This window comes from Stegastes partitus, unplaced genomic scaffold, assembly GCF_000690725.1.
Source record: "Stegastes partitus isolate 25-593 unplaced genomic scaffold, Stegastes_partitus-1.0.2 Scaffold545, whole genome shotgun sequence".
Taxonomy (NCBI): Eukaryota; Metazoa; Chordata; class Actinopteri; family Pomacentridae; genus Stegastes; species Stegastes partitus.
The window spans coordinates 145,345-155,027 of NW_007578276.1; the positions used below are offsets into that span (position 1 = coordinate 145,345).

The 9,683-nt window shown below is 43.7% G+C and overlaps 2 protein-coding genes across 3 annotated transcripts in view; one reads left to right on the top strand and one right to left on the bottom strand.

Moving 5' to 3' along the window:
* The window catches only part of dkk3a (dickkopf WNT signaling pathway inhibitor 3a), a 5,813-nt gene extending 1,937 nt beyond the window's left edge, over positions 1 to 3,876 (top strand). The window contains exons 4-7 of the mRNA XM_008288173.1: positions 61 to 147; positions 1,338 to 1,482; positions 1,573 to 1,729; positions 2,639 to 3,876. Of these exons, the coding sequence (XP_008286395.1) occupies positions 61 to 147; positions 1,338 to 1,482; positions 1,573 to 1,729; positions 2,639 to 2,726 (477 nt within the window). The 3' untranslated portion in view covers positions 2,727 to 3,876. The remainder of the gene's footprint in view (positions 1 to 60; positions 148 to 1,337; positions 1,483 to 1,572; positions 1,730 to 2,638) is intronic.
* Positions 3,877 to 6,854: 2,978 nt separating this feature from the next.
* Positions 6,855 to 9,683, bottom strand: part of usp47 (ubiquitin specific peptidase 47) — a 20,584-nt gene continuing 17,755 nt past the window's right edge. For both annotated transcript variants that reach the window (XM_008288175.1, XM_008288174.1), the window contains 4 exons: positions 9,004 to 9,134; positions 8,805 to 8,852; positions 8,589 to 8,719; positions 6,855 to 7,641 (listed from right to left, as the gene is read on the bottom strand). In XM_008288175.1, the coding sequence (XP_008286397.1) occupies positions 7,467 to 7,641; positions 8,589 to 8,719; positions 8,805 to 8,852; positions 9,004 to 9,134 (485 nt within the window). In that variant the 3' untranslated portion in view covers positions 6,855 to 7,466. The remainder of the gene's footprint in view (positions 7,642 to 8,588; positions 8,720 to 8,804; positions 8,853 to 9,003; positions 9,135 to 9,683) is intronic.

A 9,683-nucleotide genomic window follows, 5' to 3' on the forward strand; every position in this document is an offset into this window, starting at 1 on the left:
GGGCCCTGACAGCTATGAGACCGACACCATGATGCAAACCTTCCTCTCACTTTTCTGTAGAGTTGCATCACCGGTGACGACTGTGGGAAGGGACGGTACTGCCTCTCTGACACGTCCAGATGTCTCCCCTGTAAAGCCGTCGACGTGGTGAGTCAACACAAGTCACCTCTCTGTCATGTTCTCTCTTAGGTCTGTTTCTTTCAAACACACACTTCCAGGCTTCTTGGGTTTCACATCAGCTGCATTGCAGTGCGTCCACAAGTGTAACTGGAGTGAGTTGTCTGCGAGCACTCCGTCCTGTGAGCTTCACATGAAAGGACAGCAAGTCAAGGTTAAATAAGAGCTCTTCCCTTCATTCTGCCGCCTCGAACAAAAATAATATCGCTCATGTGAGCCTTCTCGTCTCATTGGTTTCACTGAACACTCGGTTATGACTGAACTGCTGACTCTGTGGAGTCTTCACTGGATGAATTGGTCTCAGTGTGGCAGAGTTATTAAAAAAAAGGCAATGCAAAGGGATGAAGACGCTGGCGGTCTGCCAAACAAGAGTCCAGTGTGCCGGGATAATAAACACACGGCGGACCGGATCTGCGTCTTGTCAAAATCGCTGCACTAAAAAAAAAAAAAAAAAGTCTGCATGGAAACAACCAGAACAGCGTTTGCCGTGTCCCCGTATTAACAATTCATGGAGGCTTTAATAGGAGCTCTTCTCACCGCGATCAGAGACCAGTTGACCCGCTGATCTCATTCATATTTAATCAAGAGAAAAGTCAGTCGGCTTCGTGCTCAGAGAGTCATCAGCGTCATTAACGCTGCTCCCAGTTCCAGCATTGTTCAACTGAAAGCTGCTTTTGTCATTTCTGTGGCTCTTGAAGCGCTGATATTGTGATTTTTTGTGTGTTTTCCTTCACAGCCATACAGCCTCTGTTACGTATCACGGTGTTACACATTTGCATGATACCTGCTTTTTTTGCACAGCTTCACGAATAGAATGAGCAGCTTCCTCGCATCATTTCTTCACTAGAGTCACTTCTACATGGGGTACATCCCTACACTGACAGATCCACCGTTATAGTACATCTTACCCAGCTTGCCTCGCTTTCGTCTGGCCAATCAGAGCAGACTGAGCAGAGAGGAGGGCCTTCAAGACACAGTATAGGAAAAATAATGTATTTTCTGACCATTACAGTGTGTGAACATATTCTAGTGACCCCCAAGAATTCAGTCATAAGTCTGAGGGACTCTTTCAGACATCAGTCCTGCAGAAAGAGTCGTCCGCTGTTGGTTTGCTGACTCCTCAGTAAAGAGAATAAAGGCCATGTTTCCTGTCCTGTCAGCCCTGCACTAAGGATGACGAGTGCTGCGGTGAACAGCTGTGTCTTTGGGGCCAGTGCAGCCAGAACGCCACCAAAGGGGAGCCTGGCAGCACCTGTCAGCACCAGACTGACTGCAACCCAGACCTCTGCTGCGCTTTTCATAAAAGTACGGTACAGAACACAGCAGAGCAACCTGCATGTTCATCAGCGGCTCTTTGCTTTCTCTCAGACACTGTGTTTTCCTTTGTGCGTTCAGCCCTGCTCTTCCCCGTCTGTTCGGCCAAACCCATCGAGCGCGAGCGCTGCTTCGGTGCCTCCAACCACCTGATGGAGTTGCTGTCGTGGGACATGCAGGACGATGGGCCCAGGAAACACTGCCCCTGTGCAGGAGATCTCCACTGCCAGCACCTGGGGTGAGAACTACACGTTTTCTCAAGTCGTCAGCGACATATGAGCTTGTTAAAAACGTGCAACTTTGCATAAACGTCCACAACAACATTCTAAGCACCGGCTACGGACGCTGTGCACGACGGAGTTAATAGCAAAGAATGATGTAAAACATATTGTACATTTTTACTTTGATTGAATGAATTATTCTGTTCAGATGTATCCAGAAGCTTTAACCTCTTAAGACCCAAGCTTATGGAGGAGCGAGATTTATTTATTTTTATTTGTTTTTAATCATTTTTTATGTATTCATTTATTTTTATTATTGTTTTTATTTTTTTTATTTTTGTGTTAAGTTAAAAAAAATGAAACAATAAAAAAGTTTAAAAATTAAGATTAAATTAAATTAAAATAAATAAATAAATAAATAAATAATTTTTTTTAAATACAAATTTAAAAAACATATTATTTTTTATTGTTTTATTTATTTGTCTTTATATTTCTACTTTTATTAGCTGTTTCTTTTATGGATTCATTTTTGATTAATATTGCTTTATATTGCCACAATATTTATTTTTTATTTTATTTATTCTTCTTTTTATTTCCACTTTTATTTTATTATTCCTTTATTGATTTATTTTTGTAATTTGGCATTCTCACTGCTCCATACAAGCTCTTGTTTGATATGCATTTTTTATTTTTTTTATTCCTAGTTGCTATTTGATCAGATCAAATAGCAACGAGGAATAAAAAATAAAAAATATAAAGGAAATAAAAAATATAGAGATGTAAAAAGGAAAAAAAATAATAATAAAATATTAAAAATTAAAATTTAAAAAAATGTACTGTGGCAGTATAACCCAAAATGTGACGCCAGGTCTTTAGAAGTTAAACGAACCTCCATTCCCACACTGTGCTGCTTTCCTTCTCCACAGGCGAGGCTCCATGTGCCTTAAAGGAGAGGACTCGAGCGAAGAGGACCTGACAGACTCTCTGTACTCAGAGATAGACTACATCATCTAGACACTCACTTTGCCCTGTGAGCAGCTAGTCAGCGAGTCTCCTCTGACTCCAGAGCCATTAAAGAAGCGTTGCACTTTCTTTTTGCCAGCTTAATCCAAAAAGCATGGAAAATGGATGAACATATATTTATTCTGTTCGCTGTAACTGAGATTTATAACCCTCAAAAGTTTCTGAAAACGTAGATATAAATGTGACTAACCCAAAACAAAAGCAGGAAAGTTTCTTGACTATTTGCTGCATTCCTATATTTTGTTCTAACTCTATCTAACGCTAACCCCAGCCATTGAACACAGCTCTAAAGATTAAATATCAATGAATTCACCTTCCTGTCGCCCAGTTTCCAGACTTACTGCGTTTACTGTGAACTGGGAGGAAAACCAAACTCATGCTTGGTGCACCGTGTGAGCAATAAAATGCATGTTGTTGGATTTCTCCACAGAAACAAGAAGACCGTCACATCCAAGCACAGCATGTTCTGTTTCTTCCTGTTCTAACATTTAATCGTACTGACCTCATCTCAGATGTTTTGTAGTAAATCTAATTATAGCTGCTTAGAGCTGTTGCATTTCTCTTCTGCACCTTTCACTTGTTAAAGCTGAGAACATGTTCTGGCAAACTTTCCCTCCATCGTCTGCTCTGCTGCCAAAGTCCTCACGCTGCTTTTCCTCCACACAGGTGAAAAACTTATGACTGCACAGAGATGTTCTTATATATGCACGGCAGCTGGAAACGCTGTCCTGGTTTACTCTGCCTGTGTCAGATTTATTTTGTTTTTTTCCTTTTATGTATATATACGTGTATATCTGCACTTTATTCAGAATTTTAATGCACCGCTGTTGTCGTTGAAGCAGCGTTTCATATTTAGCAAAGTCAGAAAGTTATCAAGCGTACGATCGAAGCTTGATTTGAAGAACCTGATGGACGACAGTTGGCTGTTCAGGTCATCAGACGACGACTGCAATCTGTTGTCTGAGAGCAAACTGTGGTGATGTTTCGGTCCTCTGAGCTGAACACACAAGAAACCAGTTAACTGAACGATCTCATGCAATAATAACTGACTGTGGATGTCATTACTGTATGTTTGCAATCTTCTGTATCTAAATCAGTGGTTCTCAAACTGGGGGTCGGGACCCCCATGGGGGTCCCAAGATGATTTCAGGGGGTCGCCAGATCATTGTAGAAAAAATAAATAAAAAATAAATAAAGCCTACATTTATCAAATAAATGTGTATTAGGGCTGTCAGAATTAAAAGTGTGTACTTCTTCCTACTCCTTCTGATTATGCAATATTATTCTTCTTTGCTTTTTTTGTTTTTATACTTTTTTCATTTGTTCGAAATAAATTCAATTCATTCTTTCATTCAAAAGAAAATGAATGTAAAGAGATTATTCTGTGGAATTAACACATTAATTTTTAATGCTTGAACAACAATATTATTACTTATGCTGCATTAAAAATTCCAATTCAGGGCTCACGAACACAAACTTATGTTGTCTTGGGGGTCGTGGCTCAAAAAGTTTGAGAACCGCTGCCCTAAATAACCATTAAGAGTCTCTTAGTGTAGATTTATAGCAAATAGAGCATAAATGAATAAATTACCGTGTAATTAATAAACTGTTATTAAACTGTAATAACCATCAGTTTATTCACCAAAGTCGGGTTTTCTTGCTCTGCTGTCTCTTCGGTTTAAGTGTTTTAGACGCCTTCATGCAAAAGACGAGGCGTCATCAGGCAGCATGAACTGACTGGTGGATGTTATCACTGATACTGTTATGGACCTTTTGCCAGATTAAAAAAAAAGGGGGGAAATTAATTTAAATCATCAAGAGGAGAGTCGGGGGGCGTAACAAGGGCGGCCAGCTGGACTCAAACCAAGACCTTAATTTAACCATTAGGCAATCTGGATGTTCCAGAGAAGGTTTATATGTAATGAAATAGTCTTTTCTAGCAGCCTTATGCACGATTTAGTCTCTTTTTTTGGTGGATCAGTAACTCCCTTATTCCTCGAAACCGTCTTACTTATGCAAATACTTGACGTGTCGACGAGGTTCCAAAAATTACTGCTGAAACATTAGAATACATCAGGGATCTCCAGCTCCGGTCCTCCTCAGCTACTGTCCTGCAGGTTTTAGACGTTACTACAACACACCTGACTGAGAATGGATCATTAACAGCTCGTTGTCAAGCTCTACACGGGTCTGTTGCATTAATGTGAGTCAGGTGTGTTGCAGTAACGTCTAAAACCTGCAGGACAGTAGCTGACGAGGACCGGAGCTGGAGATCCGTGGTCTACAGCATGACACAGCGTTTCACTACGACGCCTGACGAAGCGGTGTACCTACGATAAATACAACCTGCACTCTTCTGTACCACAGCTTGTACCACTCCTGCCCTTTGGAAAAATAAATCTTTTTTTGGGGGGGAACACCAAAACATCCATTTGTGTCGTGTGAGTTAATTAATCTGGTCTTAATTGATCTAACTTGGGGCGGCTGTGGCTCAGGTGGTAGAGCAGGGGTGTCCAATCCTGGTCCTCGAGAGCCCCTATCCAGCATGTTTTAGATGTTTCCCTCTTCCGACACACCTGGTTCAAATGATCAGGATCGTTATCAGGTTTCTGCAGAGCTTGATGATGAGCTGATCATGTGAATCAGGTGTTGGAAGAGGGACTGTGGCCCTCGAGGACCAGGATTGGACACCCCTGTGGTAGAGCGAGTCGGTCAAAGATCAGAAGGTCGGCGGGTCGATTCCGCCCTGTGACCCGCTACCCAAGATGTCTGTGAAGATCCTCAGTCATCCAGGTTGTGGTACATTAATCGTAGCAACTGGACTCGCTTGAAGACGTTCCACCTCTCATCCAAGAGTCTGACTGACCAGTTGGGAGTTCCAGATATCCTTAAGGAGCAACAAACCCCCAATTGAAGCTGAAGCTCAGGTGTGAATGGCTCCTTGAGGATATCTGGAACTCCCAACTGGTCAGTCAGACTCTTGGATGAGAGGTGGAACGTCTTCAAGGAACTCAAGCAAGTCCAGTTGCTACGATTAATCTGCCAGCATTACCCAAGACCCACCTCGCCTGGTGTGAATGAATCGATTGTTTGAGGTGGTGGTCAAAGGGGCAGAATGGCAGCCAGGCCTCTGTCAGTCTGCCCCAAGGCAGCTGTGGCTACATGTGTGATTAAATAATTGACAGCGTCTTTGAGTGCCTAGTGTATAAATCTGATCTATTATTATTATTATTATTATTATTATTATTATTATTATTATTATTAATAATCCGATCTGATTTACAGTGACAGAAAACTGCAGTTATGAAAAAAAGCACTTTAATTCATTTCTAAAATCATCTTTAACTATTTTCACACAGGATCTGAAATCTCAAAGAAATAAACAACAACAACGAAAAAAGAAAAGAAAAAAAAAGAGAGTTTTTCTTCTGATATTGGCATTTCTACAGTGAATAAGCTGGTGGCAGCATCAGAAGCCCAGCGGGGGGTTGGTGGGGTCGGTGGTGGTGGTGGGGGAGGGAGGGGGGGAGGGGAGCCGGGATGCTGAGCTTCAGTCCTCAGAGCAGACTCGGGAGTCCGGCGGGCTTTCTGCAGCGCTCTGGTGTCCGTCTATCAAGCAGCAGCAGGTAGAAGCGCCAGAAAACAACCTCTGACAGAACCCAGAGAGCTCCCTCCCTCCCTCCCTCCCTCCCTCCCCTCAGTACAACACCACACACACACACACACAATCACTCACACACACACTCACACACATGTGGATGACACCCAGTTCACATGGTGCAAAAAACAAACAAACAAAACAAAGATATCTAAATTAAAGGTTAATAGAGACAACAGATGTGTGCCTGAACCCTTATCAGACCGAACTGCATGATCAGGTCTGGAGCAAAGGAATCATTTACAACCAAACAAGGAGCTTCTTAACGTCGTCTACTTGGTTTGTTTACGTTGTGTTGGAGGACCGACAGTCGGCGAATCGCTACGTCTAGTGGAAGTGATGCAGAGCTCCTACAAAGCAGCAGCAGCAGCAGCAGCAGCAGCAGCGACACACCGCTCTGGCATCATAGGAGCATCAAGAGGAGCAGAAACAACCTTTAAAAACTGTTGCTTTGTTTTTTGTTTTTTTTTAATTCATCAAATCTTGTAAATTAATGCTTCAAAGTCACAGAGGTTTGCCTCATCAGACGAGGCAAGAAAGGGCGGGTGAGTAGTTCTGTTGGGTTTCTTTAACAAAGCGGTGCTCGAGGGGGGGGGGGGCGAGCACACGGACTTACGAGACGGCCACAGATGATTCAGAACCAACACTACGTCCAAAAAACAGGAAGATAAACACGCAGTGACGGGGAGGAGAGTGAAAGATGTGAGAGGAGACCGAAGACTTAAATAGACAGGATGGACGCCTGGCAGAGCGGCTTCACAGTCCCAGCAGCTCCGCATCCATCTCTGAAGCTTTTTACTTGTCACTTGATTTGTCTATACAGTATTTGATTCTTTTTCTGTATGAATAGCTTTTGTACTTCCCTTTAAACTTTACAGTACAATACACTATAGTGCACAATAAGGGTTTCTGAGCCGGTCCCGGGGCTCAGAGTGGAGGGTGAGGGCGCGTCGGCCTCACGTCGCTGCTTCATTTCAAGTCACTATCGGGCCCCGACGGTCGGAGTCCCGTAGCCTGGTTGCTCTGCTGCGGCAGCCAGACGATCCAAATAACCCAAAGTGGTTCTGTGCGCCTCAGTCCTGCCCCGGGTCCTTGGCGGGGCCGCCGTCCAGGTAGATCTTGAGGGCCTTCTCCTTGCGTGGCGAGTAGCTGACGCGGTGTCCGGTCTTGAGCAGGCGGCTGCTCTCCTTCTTCATGAGCTCGTTGCGCTCGTCCTCCGACAGCTCCAGAGGCTCCTCGGTGCTGTCCCTGCACACAGAGCCCAGCAACATTAAGCTCAAGTCGCAAATATTTAAAACGTTACGTGAAGCAGAAAAGCAGTTCAGTGAGCAGGCCTTATGTCCATCCAAAAGCCTTCATTTATATTGAATTCAACCTCCTTTCTTAGCGTAGCAGATGCTCTCTATAAATATCCCTGCTGCACAATGTCACAAAAGTCTCTCAAGCTGCTGCTAGCTCTAGCATTAGCAGCCAAACCGTCTGGATCAGAGCCGTCGCTTTGTCGGCCTTTTTAGTCAGTGCCGAGACACTTTATGAGTCACATGTCAATACTCTTATCTGTTAATAATAAGAAATAGCAATAAAATTGAATACAAGCACCAATGTTTGTAGTATGAGGATCTTTTTGTGATGCTTTTCTAAAAGTGCAGTCATGACTCGATAATCCGACACTAAATGTAAAACTTTCTTTTATGTCGGATATCAAGGCTGTTGGATTGTCAAGACGGAGGTCCAGATACAAGGAGGGCTTGATGCTGGAAGGATCATTAGTTGTTAATTATTGTTCATAGTTGTTATAATAACTAGTGTATTGTTAGAACACTACGCATCGCTGGATTTCAGCCTAACTGACCGGTGTGATTGTGCACGTTCCACCCCGGGGAAGGGTTCCGACGGGGAGGAAGTGGCCAGAACACACAGGCAGTACTTGGCTGCTGATGCTAGTTTAGTTAGCGCTCACACTTCTGTTTCCACCATCGGTGGTGGCGGCAGCGACACTCCCCCGCTGCCACCACCATCCATGTTTACTTCCGTAAACACTGAATATTGAATGCACTTCCTGCCTCATTAATAAACACAAAGATGTATACATGTGCAAATATAACATAGGCGACCCTGTGGGGCTGTTTCCCTTTGTGTCTGTCAAATGATTAACACCACGATACAGAGAACAGAAACCACAACTCCTAACTCACCTGTAGAAGACCACAGCTCCGTCATCACAGATGTAGAGAGGCCACACGTTTAGGGTTGACACCTTCGGGTTCCAGTCCAAATCCTGGTGGATCTCCAGCACAGAAATATCACAAGGAAATGTTCCTCGGCCCTGCAGGCAGCAGAGGGGAGGCTCATCAGTGAAGTAGCAGAGAATGAAATACTGGGTCCTGTGTGATGTAACGTAATCCACATACCTTTGCAAACTCCAGGTTTTCAAGAGGAATATCGCTGATCTCACAAAGCTGCAAACAGAATTAAAGACTTTAGTCACAGAAACGGCATCAGTTCCTTCAGCTACTGAATGAAGTGTCGTGATTTTACATGGAGCAGCGATGAAGCACCGTCTGAACATAAACTGTGAGTAGAGACGCATTCATCAGGCGACAGACGTACCTTCTCCTTCAGTTCTTCTACGCTGCTGCTCTCCAGAATCACTTCCTGGAAAGGCCCCAGCTTCATCGTCGCCGGGCTCCATCTCCGGGTCAGGACGGCCAGCTGCGACATCGACTTCATTTTTTCTGGTTCTGAGAAACAGACGGGAGACCAGGGATCGTTCAACTGGACTTTAGCTGGAGCCTCAGGGAATGAGAGGAACACTGCCGGACTTTAGGTTTACTGCCTGAAACTACATTTATCTGTGTGTGTCTGTAATTTCACTGCATACTTCCATCAGCACGATATTGTTGTGACCATTTAGAAATAACAGATTATTGGACCTTTTCTTTGTATTGTAAAACTCAATAGAATTTAAATGAAAAGGACGAGTAAGGACCAAACAGACTTGTGATCCGTGTCAACAAAGGTATGCACGGCGTAAATCTACATCCAGTCCAACATTTGTGACAGTGCAAGGTGCCTACTGTGCATGTGAAAGGAAAACAAATGCTGCTCGAAACAAATGCTTGTTTTACAGATCCACAGTGCGAGCAGAGCCTCCATTATCCACACCTTTATAATTCATGATTAAAGAGTTGTAATTGAATCAGTCGCTGCCAGACTCAGGAGGTGCTTTGATTTGTAGCTGCATGCTTTCTGTCCACAGAGCCCAGTCAGTAGTTCTGAATTCCCCAGAA